Source organism: Aplidium turbinatum, chromosome 1 (genome assembly GCF_918807975.1).
Source record: "Aplidium turbinatum chromosome 1, kaAplTurb1.1, whole genome shotgun sequence".
Lineage (NCBI taxonomy): Eukaryota > Metazoa > Chordata > Ascidiacea > Aplousobranchia > Polyclinidae > Aplidium > Aplidium turbinatum.
This window is the reverse complement of record NC_137472.1, coordinates 56,718,785-56,738,176: the sequence shown is the minus strand read 5'-3', so window position 1 is coordinate 56,738,176 and position 19,392 is coordinate 56,718,785. Positions and strand designations below refer to the sequence as shown.

General features: G+C 37.6%; 1 protein-coding gene across 2 annotated transcripts in view; it reads right to left on the bottom strand.

Moving 5' to 3' along the window:
- Positions 1-1,379: 1,379 nt before the first annotated feature.
- LOC145772266 (mast cell tryptase-like) overlaps positions 1,380-19,392 on the bottom strand; it is a 32,121-nt gene continuing 14,108 nt past the window's right edge. For both annotated transcript variants that reach the window (XM_082584134.1, XM_082584141.1), the window contains exons 5-10: positions 15,867-16,010; positions 12,323-12,509; positions 11,376-11,496; positions 3,171-3,282; positions 2,309-2,460; positions 1,380-1,597 (exon numbers count right to left, since the gene is read on the bottom strand). In XM_082584134.1, coding sequence (XP_082440260.1) covers positions 1,412-1,597; positions 2,309-2,460; positions 3,171-3,282; positions 11,376-11,496; positions 12,323-12,509; positions 15,867-16,010 — 902 coding nt within the window. In that variant the 3' untranslated portion in view covers positions 1,380-1,411. The remainder of the gene's footprint in view (positions 1,598-2,308; positions 2,461-3,170; positions 3,283-11,375; positions 11,497-12,322; positions 12,510-15,866; positions 16,011-19,392) is intronic.

Sequence of the window (19,392 nt, the reverse complement as noted above, 5' to 3'; positions counted from 1 at the left end):
TATCGGCTAAGTAGGCCATGCCGTATAGAAAACTTTTACTCTCAAATAATTTTGAGAGTGGATAGCCTACCTCATTTTTTAGCTGCTGCAGTCGTTTTAAAACTTCTATAGATAACAAACGTAGGCTACCTCAAAATGATACAAAAGTACTTCGTAATCTGACCCTATACTTCTTGACAGAGCGCTTTAAAAGTACGGCGTACTTGACACTTAAACAGAGAAATGAAAGTAAAAAGATCGCTTTTCTTTTTTTTTCCCAAAATTCATCAAGGTAATCACGGACCCCCAAATGCTTTCTCACGGACCCCCAAGGGGTCCGCGAACCCCAGGTTGGGAACCACTGTTCTATACGCAGGAGGCAAACTTATCCAGCTTTTTGTACAAATTGCTTGCGGTTGTAATGTTTAGGCCTAAGTGTTAGTTTTTGTAGTGTAGGCCTAACTGAATATCTGAGAATGAACATTCATGACGAATTAAATATTTAGACAACTATTATTCCATGTCTAACACTGGATTTTGGTCCTGCAACGTTACAATTAAGATTGTTCATGACTTCTAAACATTAAATGGATGTATGATCACGACATAGGCGAAGCACAATTTGACAGATGTTTATTTTTAATTTGTTTTGGAAATGCTCTCAGAGCGCACCAAATTGGAAGTGTTTTTCAAAAATTTCTGGGGGAGCCCCCCAAATCCCCCGCTGGAAGTGTTGCCTTCGGCAACACACCTTCGGGCTTCGCCCGACGGTTACGCCCTTCGTGCCTACTACCTTGCTGCAGCATATTTCCAAATTGATTTCCCAACGGTTTAAGCCACCGAACGTCACTGATGTAGGCTAGGCTATATACCAGCTGTATTTAAACAATACCGTACCAACAGTATTGCTTTGGAGACAAACTTTAAGTCTGTAAATTTATTCGGTTAGGTGGGGCTGTTTTCCATGCAGCCCCAACAGATTTAAAAATTGCTGCAAAATACCAAAAGAGGTAGGGCTTCAAGGATAATTTTTAGACAATCAGAGCGCTTGAAATCCAGAATCTCGGGCTGCAAAAAAGTTTGCCAAAAATCGGTGTTGCCAAACGAAACTTTGAATATTTTAAGACAAACACAAAGGAAAACATATTTTTCCTCTTCTCTTTCTTTCAGGTGGGGTTGCAGCCCCATGGCACGAGCCGCCATTGGTGTAGCTTACTGTACATCTACAACGCAGCATCGCGATTCTGGCAACCCATTTGAAGGGAACCTTCGTTTATTTGCTTTAATTAGGGTACCACTTAAAACTAATCGCAGTGTAATTAAAGCTGCTTGGGAGCCATAGATACTAGATAGCCTGCAGGTTACCGTACTCTTTCTGCAACCACACTGATGTATGATTTTGTAAGCAATTTTTATTTTTATTGACGTTAAGCTATTTATGCCGACAAGGTGGCCAGCTTGAAGATTTCACATGGCCACAAATCCATCGCATGCGGGTTGAAATAAGTGCATAACCCCTTCCCATTGTGACGTCACAATTCGGTCCACTCCAATTGAGGATTCCGTACGCCACCCACCGGTCGTGCTCTTGGCAAATCAGAGGATAGCCCGATAACCCCTAAAAATGCAGATAACAGTGAAAATATTATAACGTGACCTTCGGCGGAATACAAATATCAGCCATAAAACAGCATTATATGGAGCGATATTGTAATAATTTTGCTTACATTTAAGAAATCTTTTATACTACTAACACAATTATGTATATAGTACGCCATATATGTATAATTATATAGTAGGCTACGCCATATATGTATATATATGTATGTATGTGTTGTGTATACTCTATATATTATATAATACTCCATATAAATATGTGAAGCAGTGTTTCTCAAACTTTTTATCTGTAGAACAATGTGGGTTATTTAAATTCAAATGGAACGCATCATAAGCCAGAACATTGAAATAACGCGGAAAAGGAAGTAAAATTAACCATTAACAATTAAACAAGCGCATTTTATATGAGGAATGCAATTTATTGTTTTCCAGACTGCAACAACTCGAAAAGTTTGGTTTAATATCTGAATTGTTAATATCGGATGCAGAGTCCACTTTGGCGCGATATTTGGTTTCGTTCAAGCATATCGGCAAATACCTGATTTGCATAAGCAGATTACGTCGATCCAAATAGCAATAGCTCCCAAATACCTTGCTTATCTAGATCTAATTTATAAGAAAAATTTTTGTTAAAAAATAGTTTTCCTCCTAGGTAGGCTATTCTATACCAACAGAGAACACAAGTGACAATAAGGTATACAGAAACACCTACATGGCATTTTCCTTTGTCTAATGGATTCTTCTTGCTACTGGTCGTTTTGTCACAAATGTTATTGTTTACGTCATATTTCAATCCGCAATAACGTGATTGGCATTCCGTCGGGTTTTCAAGCTCCACCCACAATTCAACATTCCTTGAAGTCTCTGAAGATTGAAGCAGCATTTTACGAATCTCCTGTGCTGAGTTCACAATTCAGCAGTTGTGATCTCAGTACATTGCACCAGAGAAAGTGATAACTGAGCTAGCAACATTTCAGCAAGTGGCCGATATAGTTATATGATGCAAGCAAGTAAATACTGAGCAAGCCGATACTTAGCATGTCACAAATTCAGTTTAGAAACCGATGACCAAGCAAGTCCGATGCTAGATGAAAATTTGATTTGCTGGCTTGGGCAGTAGTTGAAATGCACTTGCTGAGTTGAAGCACTTGCCGAGTTGCCGCATGCCAAATAGTCCGACTACCGCATTTCACGTGAGTATATAAATCGGTTCATATGAAATTCAACTAAATTTTGGAGTTCACAGATTCAAAGAACTAGTAGCCAATAGACTACCGGTCATTTTTTTTTTAACAAAACGTTTATCAATATTGTTTAAATTGATGGATATTAGCCAAAATTTTCAAATCGCGTCATACTAAATAACCCCACGACGATATTTTCAACATCTTTACTTCTGTTTACTTAGGATCATTTAGTAAACTGTAGGAATGCTCAAATTCATAGTTTTTGAGAAGGGCCCGTAACTACAACGACGTGACGTCGGGAACCACTGCTCTACATTTTTCGTCTGTTCAAAACAAATTTTAAAATTCTTAATTATAATTTTGAGCGATTAGTAATATTAGTCTAACCTATGTCTCCACCGGTTTCGCCAACTAACACACAAACCCTGCTCGTTCGTGGTATGACATCGAAGTTAGGGAGGCAAACTGGCAGCATGGGTGATGTGAACATCAATGGATTCTAAAATAGAGGTAGCAAGTTGAGAACAACAAAGAAAACCTTGACGGAAATTAGAGTCATAAAAAAGAGTCACACTTGGCTGTTGATACAAACACTCACTGCTACAAGTATTCACTTTTTCCTGACCATTTCGGTATAGCATCAACGCCAGTGGTTCGAAACCTCTACAAGTAGGCCTAATATGAGTTCTTGATGCTTATAGTCAGTTAGCTAGTTACGGTCAAGAAGTTGAAATTTATTGCATTTTTATTAATATTTTCAGATTCCTGATGAGGGCTTAAGTTAAGCCGAAAACGTTCGACTGTTAAAACTATTTGTAAATATGTAAAATATACTGCTATAGGGTCATTCCATATCAACTCAGCCACCCATGTATATGGCACCTCTCAGATTTTGCTGAAAAGTTGTCATACCATACCTTAGGCTACCAAACGAAAGAATCCTAAGTTTTAGATCAATATCTCAAACGGTTTTCACATGGCGGCCATTTGAATTTCGGGCGCTACCCTCGTTTTTGACTTGGAGGGGTAGCAAATAGCAATTTCAGCCATTTTCAGAGCCCCATAACTTTTATTGTAATTGTGGTAGAAGACTAAAAATTGCTGTGCTAGTTCATCATAAACTATACTACACAATTCAATAGTAACAAACAACATCTCTTGATGCATAAGTGTTAGGTGGGTCATCATAATCCTGTTTTTTGCCCCGTATAAGTGATTTTTTTCAATTTTCAAATGCTTCTACCCAGGGCCTCCAAGAGCCCTGCCGGGCCCCGGTGCAGATGTTGCTGCCGGGCCCCCCAGCGCGACATGTCGCATGATATCTCACAAATCACAAGCAAAATTTGCGGTGCGCATTAGTCCACAAGGCCAATGCATACATGGTGTTCCGCACAGTGTTTTTATTTTAAAACCAGACCTATTATAAAAATTATACAAAGAATACAAGAGGTTAAAGTATTAACACTCCACCATTTCACAAAGAATGCAGTATTGTACTGGTGTTTATGACTTTGAATTCACAGATACACACTAGTTATACACAAAGATAAAGGCTGTGGCTATAGTTACACTATGTAGTGTAAATATAGCCTCAATAGTGTTGCCAGATAAGGAATTCTGCCCAAATTTGAGGAAAAGTTTATAGCTGTTGAAAACAAAAACTTGTACGGTATCATATTTTGAAAATTTTTTTTAGTCCTGGGCAAAGATCAAAACCCTAACCTTATTCCTAACTCTAACCTTAACCCTTCCTAACTTTAATCCTAACTCTGGCAACACCTGATTGTAACCATGGCAAAAAGTGGGTAAAAATATCCACTTTGAAGATAAAAATGGCAACACTATCCGGCATGGCTGACATACATATGTAGCATAGCAGATGTGTGCATGCAGCTTTACATTAACACAGTATCATTTCTGACCTTAAAATCAGCAGAGACTAGGAGACCAAACTTGGATGAATGCATTGCTATTGTTCATGACATTAAGAAATATATATATATACCAACTTCATTTCAGGATCAATAGGCTGCTTCTTATTTTTACTCCTTTAGTTTTCTTTGCTTGTTTGAGTGAAACTGCATTCAAGCAGGATTGAGAGTCACTTTCTCTTCATTTCTACAGCAAGCGGTCAGTAGAAAACAAAGTTGAATATATTTCTATTTTCAAGTCTTATCAATGTAAATGTACCTACATCTATCACTATACTATGTAAAGATACCTTTACAAATACCCTGCATAACTACAGAATGGCTGTTTTGAGTCAATTTATTGACACTGTTCCTGAAATTCAAGAGTAAGATTGGATTGGCCTGGCTGGAGAAGACTGCTGAGAAAACTTAGTGAAAACAAATGAAAAGGAAAACTTAAGATACAGTATAAAAAAAATATTTGTTTATATATAATACTAATTACTAAGCATATTTTTGAAAATCAACACCTTTCTGCAGTGCTGGAAAAAGTAAGTTGCATTGCAATTAGGACACTTCTGATTCTGTCTAGAGTTAAAAGAAACTGTACTTCAACAGAAGTAAAGATCTATGATTTTTTACTCAAAAAATCACACTTTCACTAATCTTTTAACTTTTTTTCGATTTTTGTTAGACTGCTATGACATTTGGCCCTGCTACAAGGACAAAATTATTTTCCAGCACTGCCTCCATGAAACTTGCTTGCATTCCAATATATAGCAAAATCATTCAAGTCCTAAAAACTCAAAAATACTGTACTGTCTCAGGCTATATTAGAGAAGTTCAGCATAATTAGTATCCAAAAAAAAAACACTTGAGCATTTTTGTACTGAAAAAGTGACAGTAACGACTTCTTGCTAAGCAATTCTAACAATATTTCCATACCAGTACTTTTTACTACTTTCTGAACTCTTAGAATATCACACTAAACAAGATTATCTACAACTAAAATTGTACCAGTTCAACATGATTACACATAACTGTCACTGCTTGCTTGTGTCATAAATTGACAAGATGTCAGAAAAATGCATGGAATACCTTCTGTGTAATGACTGTAACCTAACCTGATCAATCAATTGCATATTAAAACATACCGTACACACCCAAATATTCACATTAAAACACCACTGAAATTAAAACATTGAAATAAACTGAAATATTCATTCACACTGCAATATGTGTTTTCTGTAGTTTTTAAAAAAGTAATGCCCATGATGGGCCCATTCGTAATACGAAACTAACATAAAAAATAATATTTCATGCAAAATAGACCTTGGCACGCAAATTTAAACATTTTGTCAGGCCCCCCTGAAAGTAAAAAATTGAAAATTTTGTAGTCATAAAAAAGAGCATACCCATGAGGGGGACCCAATCAAAATACGAAACTATTATAATATGAAGTAAAAAACAATATTTTATGCAAAATCGACCTGAGCCCGCAAATTTAAACATTTTGTCAGGCCCCTTGAATTCAACAAATTAAAAATTCTGTAGTTTTGAAAAAGGGCATACCCAAGAGGGGGCCCAATCGAAACACAAAACTAATACAAAAAACAATATTTTATGCAAAATCGACCTGAGCATGCAAATTTACACATTTTCTCGAGCCCTTTGAACTAAAAAATTGAAAATTCTGTAGTTTTGAAAAAGGGCATACCCATGAGGGGGGGCCCAATTGAAATATGAAGCTACCGTTAATATGAAAAACAATATTTTATGCAAAAGCGACTTGAGCATGCAAATTTAAACATTTTGTCGGGCATTTTGAACTCAAAAAATTGAAAATTCTGTAATTTTGAAAAAGGGCATACCCATGAGGGGGCCCAATCGAAACACAAAACTAATATAAAAAACAATATTTTATGCAAAATCGACCTGAGCTCGCAAATTTAAACATTTTGTCGGGCCCCTTGAACCCAAAAAATTGAAAATTTTGTAGTTTTGAAAAAGGGCATTTATATAGGCTACCCATGAGGGAGCCCAATCAAAATACGAAACTAACATAAAAACAATATTTTATGCAAAATCGACCTGAGCACGCAAATTTATACATTTTGTCGGGCCCCTTAAACCTAAAAAATTGAAAATTCTGTAGTTTTAAAAAAGGGCATACCCATATCGACCCAATCGACATACGGAACTAATATAAAAAACAATATTTATGCAAAATCGTTGAAATCAATTTTAACGCGTGACTTTAGACATTTTGTCAGGCCCCCTTGAACTCACCGGGCCCCGGTGCAATGCACCGGTTGTCCCCCCCTCTTGTGGGCCCTGCTTCTACCACCCAAACCAATCAAAATATTTCTCTAAAACCTAATTATTTGTAATATTTGGAAACTTTTCTTCTGCCAACTTGAATTTGGGAGTTGTGGTGCCATTAACAGAGATCTTATGGGGGTCTGAAAACCCTATCAGGCAGAAATGGCCCTTTTTTTACCCCTATGTTTAGAGCCCCAAATGACCGCGTGGGCATTTTATGGTCATGCTGAAATTTATACCAGACAAACACATACATTTATTCTTTCATTTCATGAAATAAAATGTTTGAGTATCAAACTCCTTCACTATAAATTTTATGTTTTTAAAATGTAACATTTTGGTCATTTTTGGCAAATAATCTTAAGTCCTTAATGTAGGTCAGAGAAAATTCAACAATGATTTATCATGAAAACAGTGAAAATAAGTAGGTTCTATGCTTAATGATCATAAACATTGGAATGCTGACACTGTTGACCATTAATTTATGTTCAAAATGATGCTTTCACCTCTTCTCACCCATGAAAAAGTACCCACCTGCAATCAATAAGCCATTATATAGAGATAAAATTGTAGGAAAATGATCTATCCGTTTTCAAAAAATAAATTGTTTTCAGTTTGCACTATAATTCTGCATTATGTAAAATGCTTAGCTCAAATCAGTATTCCAATTGTGCGGTTGTTGGTACACCACTCTCACCAAGCAGTGAACAATGCTTAGGGTCCTGTAGATGGGTCCATTTAGGAGTATTTTTTTAGGTAGATTTTCAATTTGGCAAAATTTTCTATTCACCTGATTTTGTTTTTAAGATATTTATGATTTTTGGTTTGTCATACTTGATCCAATGTTACAGGCTACAGCACAAAATAAAAGGGAATGCATGATCCATCTTTGTGACTCACTCTTGTTACCTCATGTAAAACAGTTTATCCCGAATCTGCACAAAGTGATCTATTTTAGTGATGGTGCAGCTTCACAATATAAAAATTATAAGAACTTCACCAACCTGTGCTATCACAAACATGACTTTGGTATTTCTGCTGAATGGCACTTCTTTGTCACTTCGCATGGGAAAAGCCCATGTGACGGAATTGGAGGCACTGTCAAGCGTTTTACAGCACGTGCAAGTCGTCCGGCCTCCAATGGACATTCTTTTCATTCGTACCATATTGATGGAAATTGGAATAAAGCAATGGTGTGAACGTGTTCCCCTAATAGTTTTTGTCGAGGCATAACGTCTCTCCAATTCATACTCTTCTCAACCATGCACCAATGGGGAATGGCCTTTTCCTTCTCCTGTGAATGTGGTGCCGAGGAACAGACCACAGAGTGCAGACCACATCATCAATGACTGCTCCATCTTCAAGCCACCTAACAGAGTGGTGGCTTGAAGATACCTTTTTCTTGACCTTTGCTATGTTGACGTGTATTGTTTTGATATGATGGTCAGAAATAAAAACAACTGAACTGAACTGGAAGGTCTGCGTGTCATGGATGATGAAACCAAAGACTGGCTGCACTCTAGTAGCCTTCCAGTGTAATCCGGAAACATTGTGAATCTGGGGTGGTAAAAGGATAGACCCTCGGCCCCAAAGGCTCACACGAAGACGATACTCTTCTTTATTTTTTTTAACACCGTCTGCACTAATGAAGAAGAACTGAATGTTTTTGATGTTTGTTGTTGCCCATTCAAACATCTGTAATGGTGTCAAAATATGGTTTGCATTGGGGGCCGGAAGACTTGCACGTGCTGTAAAACGCTTGACAGTGCCTCCAATTCCGTCACATGGGCTTTTCCCATGCAAAGTGGCAAAAAAGTGCCATTTAGCAGAAATACCAAAGTCATGTTTGTCACCAGATTCAATATTCACTGACATCAGTGCAGAACAAATCTGTGATGCAAAACATTTGGATGAAGAACGCTTGCTTTCAGATCAATCAAAAATCTCAAGTCTGTTCCAACCAGGAATATACATTGCCTGTATCTATGATGATGATTAGTTAATTGGAAATATTATTGAACGTTCAGATAAACATGGTGGATGTTTTCGTAAAATTCATGAAGCGTGTAAACAACATTTTGATGTGGCTGCCAGATCAAAGACAAATGCCTTGTTTGGTGCCATTCCAACATATAATTTGTTGTGTATGTGTACCAGAAACCTACAGACACAGTGCTCGAAAATACAAACTTAATCAAAAAGATTAGGAAAATGTTCTGACACCACTTCCACAGTTTCTTAGACAATAGGTGATATTCAAACTCAACTGAGCTGATTTGAGCTATGCATTTTACATAATGCAGAATTATAGTGCAAACTGAAAACAATTTAATTTTTGAACACGACTTAATCATTTTCCTACAATTTTATCTCCACATCATAGCTTAATTAGGGTGTGCCACTTTGTAACTTTTTTTTCATAACCAAGGTCTCAACCCATTTTGGGGTTCCTTTTAGGACCAAAAACTATCCCAAAAATAGATCAGAAAGAAAGAGATCTATGTTCGTTTGCTTCTTCCTCGATAATTATATTGAGTTGAACAAACTGAAGAGAATACATCATATCCCTATGACATGATAACCCCTGTGATCAAAAGCATTGGTGCAGTGAGCCATGCACGATGGATGGCCAAATTACTGTGTGAGTTAAAGCTTGCTCTGTATTCTCTTCAGTTTGTTCAACTCAATACAATTACCGAGGAAGAAGCAAACGAACATAGATCTCTTTCCTTGTTTTTAATATTATTTTATGTTCCTGCATGGATAACAGCACCTGATCCATTTGATGCTCCATATAACGATCTCCATCTGCTTAAAACTCTTCTTCAATTTAAGAAAAAGAATATTCTTCCAGAATCTTTTTCAAAGTTCATTGCAGCAATGATAAACCGTCTTATGCAACATCTGTGGTATCTTAGTGAACCATTTGTATTTTTGGTATTGTTTTCTGCATTATCGTCTGTGCAAGAAAAAGAAAAATGTCGTAAAGCATTGCTAAAATATAAACCGGCTTCTGAATCATCGTTGAAAAACTTGGGAAAATTAGTCACACCTGCAGAAATGACAATGTCAACCAACATGAATAACTTGTTTGGACCAGATTCTTGGCTTCCCAAAAATTTTTTGGGATAGTTTTTGGTCCTAAAAGGAACCCCAAAATGGGTTGAGACCTTAGTTATGAAAAAAAAGTTACAAAGTGGCACACCCTATAGCTTATTGATTGCAGGTGGGTACTTTTTCATGGGTGAGAAGAGGTGAAAGCATCATTTTGAACATAAATTAATGGTCAACTATGTCAGCATTTCAATGTTTATGATCACTAAGCATAGAACCTACTTATTTTCACTGTTTTCATGATAAATCATTGTTGAATTTTCTCTAACCTACATTAAGGACTTAAGATTATTTGCCAAAAATGACCAAAATGTTACATTTTAAAAACATAAAATTTATAGTGAAGGAGTTTGATACTCAAACATTTTATTTCATGAAATGAAAGAATAAATGTATGTGTTTGTCTGGTATAAATTTCAGCATGACCATAAAATGCCCACGCGGTCATTTGGGGCTCTAAACATAGGGGTAAAAAAGGGCCATTTCTGCCTGATAGGGTTTTCAGACCCCCATAAGATCTCTGTTAATGGCACCACAACTCCCAAATTCAAGTTGGCAGAAGAAAAGTTTCCAAATATTACAAATAATTAGGTTTTAGAGAAATATTTTGATTGGTTTGGGTGGTAGAAGCATTTAAAAATTGAAAAAATCACTTATACGGGGCAAAAAAACAGGATTTTGATGACCCGCCTAACATTTATGCATCAAGAGATGTTGTTTGTTACTATTGAATTGTGTAGTATAGTTTATGATGAACTAGCACAGCAATTTTTAGTCTTCTACCACAATTACAATAAAAGTTATGGGGCTCTGAAAATGGCTGAAATTGCTATTCGCTACCCCCCCAAGTCAAAAACGAGGGTAGCGTCCGAAATTCAAATGGCCGTCATAGGAAAACCGTTTGAGATATTGATCTAAAACTTAGGATTCTTTTGTTTGGTAGCCTAAGGCATAGTATGACAACTTTTCAGCAAAATCTGAGAGATACCATATACAAGATATCTTCATATTGGCTGTTTTGATATGGAATGACCCTATAATGCTCAACCCTGTTGTATTGTTGTGTCTTGCCTGTCTTTGGTACAAGCAAACTCTCTCCCGAAACTATATTATCTACAAATAGACTATGCAAAACTACCAGGGCTAGGTGTTAATTTTTTTAAAGTCTAATGATAAAGACTCCTTTAACTAGTGAAATAAAAACGTTTGTAATGCAGCCTTAAAGATTGCAGATAAGATCTCTAACCTTTAACTTGACAAGCATTATGTCATGCTGATTGTAAGTGTCGTCGTATTTAGGGTACCCATATAAACGCTCGTGTCTGATTAGCTTCAACTTTCCATGATGCTTGTGGGCGATGTATGTTCTACCGTAACATACACAGTTAAGTAATGTAATATTAACGTAAAGTAGCCAATCACTGTTGGTTTCTTTTTAGAGCTGCTATTTCAGTTGGTTAAGAGCCTGACTTTATAAACGAAGAAACTTCAAGATCAAGCGACGCAGAGGCTTGATTCTCGGAGTGTGTGCTTGAAGAACGCATTTCAAGGATTGCTCTCCATTCAGCGGCAACTAGTGGATGAAATAATTCAAACCACAACACCTCAAGCACAAGCGGAAACATCACTCAGTCAATATTTGTGCCAAAATTAAGCTTTGAAGTTTTTTTAGTCTGAAGATAAACATTTCCAAAATCAATCAATCAAAAGCAACTTGTGTGTTTTCAAATACAGTAAATGGAAAAGAAAAGAATTAAGTGGCCTGAGTTTGAAATGGGCCTACATGATTGCAAGTTTCGTACGATATGTCACAAGCTCCAGCATTGCGTTAAGAGAAATGTTCACATAAAAACTTGCTTTTGTGTACAATCGTAACTGTTGGTGAAAACTCGGCTAACTGTGTTGGTTGAGAGAGTGACACGTGAACCTTCAAACATAGGAATTAAAAGTTTTCAGGTATTGCACTTCGTTAATTTTGTTATACATTTTCAACGGTTCTTGTGTATTCATTGTGTAGGATTAGGTTATAACAAATTGTGTACAAAATTACACAATTGTGTACAAATTGTATAACAGGTTATAAACAGAAATTGTGTACGATAGGTTATAATGCTGAAGAAAGGAACAAAGATACAATATTATAGCAAAATAAAAGCAAGTAAAATATAACAAAGTTACTGTTACAAAACTCACTTGTCTATTACATTAGGTTCAAAGCAGTGTCTCGCTGTCAAAACCCAGTCTCTTGAAATTGCAACACCGCCGCATATCCCAATCATCACCTCCCGACTATAGCCGTCGTTGGCAGTGAAATTCTCCAATACAACGACACGGATAAGCCAAGGGACAGACCGATTGGCGTTTCGTTCCACATATGTACCTGAAAGTTTGTTTGTTAGCATGCAATTTTAATATTGAAAAACTGAGACTTGAACTTAATTGCAATTAAACATAGCCTACCGAAACGAAGATGGAATGGCGCAGCAGAAGGCGTTGTCTTTCCAATAATGCAAACCTGATTCGACTCCTGGCTTAAGCTGGTTGTTGAAAACTACACCCCTTACCTCTATCTAAATTCTAAGGTATAATGAATTGAAGTCTTTTGCGGCAAAAAATTGATGCTATATTTTGAGAAAACGATGTTTGAAGTTTTTAATTATATGCTTGAATATTTACACATTAAAACATTTTACTGAGGATATGTGGGCTCGGCGGAGATTTTTGATACACTTTTAAGTGTGTCACTTGTAACTTACTAGGTTCTGTAGTTTTTCTGTATTTTCAAATGAAATGTGAACTTATCAATTTTTCTCTCTGATTTGTGACTCATCAACTTTTGGCCAGGAATCCCTGCTTTTGGCACGAAAACTTCACATGTCAACTTTGTAGTTGATATAAACTTTTTTTCAAAACATTTCTTTTAACCATTTAAAATGTACAGGTTCGTTAAGAAAATCGCATCGGATGGATTTTTAACCATTTCATTTTTTCCCAGAAAGCGAAGTGTCGGCAACGGTACTGCGACAGTTTATCGAGCGACAGTTCATCGAACGACAGTTTATCGAGCGACAGTTCATCGAACGACAGTTTATCGAACGACAGTTTATCGAGCGACAGTTTATCGAAACGACAGTTATCGAAACGACAGTTATCGAAACGACAGTTTATCGAACGACAGTTCATCGAACGACAGTTTATCGAACGACAGTTTATCGAAACGACAGTTATCGAAACGACAGTTTATCGAACGACAGTTTATCGAACGACAATTCATCGAACGACAGTTTATCGAAACGACAGTTTATCGAAACGACAGTTTATCGAACGACAGTTTATCGAACGACAATTTATCGAACGACACAGGGCCGTAGCCAGACCGCACAGCAAGGGGGGCCAACTTTTTTTAAGGAGGGCCGAAAAAATTTAAATGGGCAAAATCATTATAAATGTAGCTGTTGCTCTTGAATGTTTGGATTTTGCCAGGGGGGGCGAATTTGTTTTTAGGGGGGGGGGGCGAGGCCTCCCTGGCTCTCTGCTGGCTAGGGGCCTGGAACAACAGTTAATCGAAAACCTAACCCCTAACCTAACCCTAACCCCTACCCCTAACCACTAACCCTACCCCTCAACCCCCAACCCCTAACTCCTAACCACTAACTCTTATAACCACTAACCCTAACCCCTAACCTTAACCCTACCCCTTAACCCCCAACCCTACCCTTAACCCCTACCCCTAGCCCTTAAACTCCAACTCCCAACCACTAACCCCTAATTCTAACCTTAACTCTTAACCTCTAGCCCCTAGCCCCTAACTCCTAGCCTCTAGCCCCTTCGATGAATTGTCGTTCGATGAACTGTCGTTTCGATAAACTGTCGTTCGATGAACTGTCGTTTCGATGAACTGTCGTTTCGATAAACTGTCGTTTCGATGAATTGTCGTTCGATAAACTGTCTTTCGATAAACTGTCGTTCGATGAACTGTCGTTCGATAAATTGTCTTTCGATAAACTGTCGGGTCACGGTCGGCAACCAAACTTTCGGCAGTAGATTTCCGGTTTGAGTACATTACATCGTTTTGACGTAATGTTGATGCAGCAACTTTCTGCCGCAGTGCGTTGATAATAATTTGTTTCATTTTTCAAAATTTTTGTTTCTGACCAGTCAATTCTGTGATCTTTTTTCAGCATGTGTGTCCTGATGAGCACCCAAACTTTTCAGAATCTACTTTGATAAGCTTACTGTACAAAATCGCGTTGGGATTTGCTCAAAGGCCCAAAAATACTTTGCAAATATAAAAATTATACATCTTGTAAATTTATTTTTATTAGGCTATAACAAGAAGCAATAAAACGGCATAGGTTATAGTCGTCGTCGTCATAGATCCGCCGCCAATGAGTGAAACCGGGCTGGAGGCTTCTAACTCTATACCAAGCCTGCCCCAGTTACCCGTGATATCATCGCCATTGGGCTTTGTTTGGTCCAGGTCCAAATTGAAACAGAGGCCATTCGCTGGTATGGTTGTTTAAGGTGGTCGTGACTACGCGAGGGCTATGCACACACTCTTGTCCAGCTCCATGTCCACTGCGGTTCAATTATATTGAAACGTGCAGCTTCAGGGGAACTAGTTGCAACGGGCTGCCGGGTGCTCTGTTCATCGAGGCCCGCCTTACAGGATGCCTGCCCGTCAAACACTTCCCTCTTCCGCCAAAAAAATTGCCGTTGGGGACTTTTACGTGTAGGTATAGTACAAGACATGATAACGCAACGCAGTAGCAGATGTATCACAACATATAGCAGCGGAAGGCAATCCCCAAGCCATCTCATTTCATTTTTGAAAGGGGAATGAATATCTCTCTGAGAAGCAGCGTGCTCTCGGTGAGAGTCGAACCAGCGACAGACACTTAGAGCTTGGATGCAGACGTTGAAAGACGCAAAAAGGACGGATTTTGCTGTATGAGTAGTGGGATCGTGGATGGAGTAGTTCACAGACAACAACACTTTAATAATCGGAAACTTCACTCTGTCAGACATCAATGACCCGCCTGTGTCAGTGATTCAAAGCCTCTACAAATATGCGAAATTGCCAGGATCAAGCTCTGCAAGAAGCTTTCTCAGTCCGAAGATAAAGATTCCCACAATCAAAACTCGGCCAAGTGGCAGTCAACCTCACAAACATAATTTGGGTCTGCTACTATTCGGTGAGTCCGATTCGGTGAGTCCAATTCGGTTAGTTCGATTCGGTGAGTTCCTAACCTGTAACCCCTAACCTTAACCTCTAACCCTAAAACGGCAATGATAATTAGGCTACGGTACCCGATAATTTAAAAAAAAATTGAAAATATCATCGAATAGGGAACGGACTCACCGAATCGGACTCACCGAATCAGACTCACCGAATCAGACTCACCGAATCAGACTCACCGAATCAGACTCACCAAAACGGGCCATTCCGACATAATTTACATCAAATTTAGTTACTAGAAATAATTAAGTAACAATTTATAAATAATTCAGTTAGCCTACTAAATTTGATGTAATTTGCTCTGCTTGGCTTTTTTGCTTAGCATTGAGCACTTTTTGTAGTAATAATTAATAGCATTTATTGTTTAATTTATGCAGGTTTTTCTACTTTTTAAATACAAATAGCAGCTTAGGTTTTATTTCGTTGATTACCACTCACTTTATCTCTCAAGGTAATAAGGACAAGTAACAAGACCCTATACATTTTGTATAGACGCACCTGTTTGTATCACATTTCGTTTCAGTAAAACATTTTCCGATTTCCCACACTGATAATTGAGATACTGCGCTTGTTTCGAGTTGGGTTCTGTCAAGCTGTAGGGATTCAACGACGGTAATTCGCCGTAGATAAAATGGGTGACACCTGAAAAAATTATAGCTAGAAAAACTCGATACTGGTCTTACAAACTACCGTACGCATATACCACATTTTCTTTTTATACACATTTCGTTACACTAAGAACTTTAATTAAAATTTCTCCCATTTAATTTTATGTCTGATTTTCAAGCTTCGCATTCAGGCTTACGTTTTCGTATCCTAAAAATTTTTGAGTCAGGTTGCCATTTTTATAATGTTTCAGAACCAGCTTAGTGGCCGAGAGATTTCCCGTTCGGCTCTAGTGCTGGTAAATCTGAGATCGATTCCAGGTAGAGTCAAACCGAAGAGTTTAAAAACGGTACCAGTGCTGATTGTGTTCTTTCTTGCATTACGCAATGGGTATAAGTCGGCTAATAATGTGACGACATCGACATTATTATTATACTGTATTGTTTCAGAGGCTGTGGCTAAATTTTTACAACAAACTTGCTGTTAAGAACAAATTCCTGGAGAATGGAAATAAGTATGAATTTAGGTGAAAAAAATTCTGAAAATAGCCTAATATTTTACAGATAAATTCTAAAAGTACAGTATTAAGGTTCCCATACTAGCAAGTTTGTTTGGTTATAAATCACAGGTTACGATCACGAACTAAAAGCTCTGAATACATGTGATAAGCACATCATCAGCAGGTTATGCCACAGCTGACAGATAGCCTCCACATATGTTTCCACAGAATTCCACACCATTCTGTCTTTGGCTGCTTTCATCCAGGTGATGCCCATATTTTCTTCAATGTCATCCCGTCAGGCGCGGATCTAGGAGTTTTTTTTGGGGGGGGCCAGAAAATTTGAAAATGAATTAAAAAGTAATAAAGATAAAACAGATATGAACAATCAGTGGCGTAGCCAGGAATTTGGGGGGTTTTGACGGCCGGCGGGCGAAGCCCAACGGCGTGTTCGCCAAAGGCGACACCCAGCGGCGGGGGGTCTGGGGGGGCTCCCCTAAAAAATTTTGAAAAATTATTTTGAATTTGGTGCATTCTGAGAGCATTTTCAACAAAAATATGGGTATGAATATTCCTGTAAAATGGTGCTGTCCGGTGGCATAGCAAAAGGATAAGATCATGTTTTCTTCGGCATTTTTTCGGTAATAAAGCTAAGTCTCTATGTTTTCTTGTTGCTAATTCCTGGCTGAGATGTTTGGTATTGGCAAAACTTGCTCTTTCAATGCAGTTTCGCTAAAAATTAGGCAAACTTTGTTTTAGAGACATAGAGACTGAAAGCATCATTCTCAATATCGTGACGTCACTCGCGTGCCAAAGGGGGGTTGTAAGTCCGCTGTGGGACTAATATCAGCTGTTTAGAAGCATATCAAACCATTCAACAATTTCTCACAAAATTTCGGGGGGGGCCCGGGCCTCTTGGGCCCCCCCCATAAATCCGCGCCTGCATCCCGTCATCTTCTTTTCGGTTTCTCTCTAGTTCTTTTTGCAACAATTAGAGATAACATTGAATTGCATAATTCAAAATTAATACAGAAATGAAACAGATACATAATTTCAAACGTTTTCGGCAAAACTTTCCGCCCTCTTCAGGAAAATATCCCAATTCATCTAAACAAAACAAAATTATTCGTGAAATGTTAATAATAAATGACTGAAATTCAATAAAACTGCACTGACCTGCGTACAAGCAACAACTGACGAACAAACACAAAAGGTGGTAGCAATCTGTCATAATTATGCGGGAGTGTGGTCATGAGACAAGATAGTGAGCGGACAACATAACATAAAATAAACGTAAGCTAATACAAATTCAACAAAAAATATGCCCCTTTAGCGAATAATTGTTTGTTGAGCCTGGGGTTGTGCTGCTTTATTTGGAGTGCCTCATGAATTTTAGTTTCAAACTCTGATTGACAGTTGCGAATTATCTTGAATGAATCTAATGTAAATTTGATGTTGGAACAAATACTGCAGTCATAAATGTGGTCTTTGATTGCACTGTGTTTATTGATGTCTGTTAAATTTAGGTGTTCCGTTGCTCTTGTTACCAAGTGTCTTGTGGACATACCTATGTATGTCATGTTCGTGTCGCACGAACAAGTGAATTTGTAGACAATGTTGGAACGAAGAGACTGCGGAACGGGAGATTTCAGCGAAAAATATCTACTTATTTTAAAGGTTTTGTACAGAGGACAATGTCGATATCAAATTTACACTTAAAGAGTTTAGATAGTTTTTTAGCGTATACGAGAGATTCCTTTCCTAGGAAAGGTATGGATATAGAGTTCTGGAAATTTATGACGTCAGTATTCGGTGAAGATACTGAATTGAAACGTTGTAAAACCTTATCAAAAAACTGCCCGGGATATCCATTCGCACATAACATAGATTTAATTTTGGCGATTTCATTCATGTAGTGATAATTGTCTGAGCAGATAGAACGAGCACGATTAAGCAAACCTAACACCAACCCAAATTTCCATTTCATAGGACACACTGCGTTGAAATTTAATAATAATCCAGTGTTACTAGGTTTTCGCCAAACCCATGTGTCAAAAGTACTTTCGTTGATCTTTAGTTCAACATCCAAGAATGGTATAGTTGTAACATCACTTTTGTGAATATAAAAGTTGTGTGAGCGAAATCAAAATTTTCCTATATGGAAATTTGGTTGTCTGTTGGATTATAGAAACAACATTTAAATTCTCCCTTTGTCTGTAGCGTCCGGAAAAAAAAACAAGTCTATTAACTATCTTAGATTCTGACAGTTTTCAGACTCAAAAGGAGTCTATGCCTCCTTTAGTCATATAGTGGCGCCCGTATTTCTGAAATTGTGTTATTTTTATCTCTCAACGCATCAAAAATAGCCTGTGTTGTCGGATTCCTTCCAGTTGATTAATTATTGTGAGATTACATCTGTGTATACGTTGGCATAGCACGGTTTGACGTTGATTCTATGCTAAATGGGTTCGCTTGTTTGTAAACGTATTTCTTTGTGTCAATTTCTTAAAGATTCGTTGTGTTGTGAAATACTCAGCATCAACGTCAACGAACGGCCTTTTTATGCAACTGTAACGTTTTTACATTCAGCATCAGGAATAGCCTTTTTCCTAATTCATGGCTTTAAATAGAAGAACTTTGCGTTATTTCTCTAATTCAGCAATAATAGCTCAGCTACGCGAACATTCCTTTGTGTCAATTTCACACGTATTAATGGATAGAATTGTTTAGCAGTTTAGAAATAGATTACTGTATTTGTTAACTGAGCTATTGAAATGAACTCTTGATCGTAATTTAAGAAAGGTTATATTAGACTTTCTGGAGTATTTGTTAACTATAATTCTATTCTATTTAGTCGTGATATAATGCTTAGGCGTATCACCTTGTAAATGCATTCTGGAAAAGGGGTTGTCAACAACC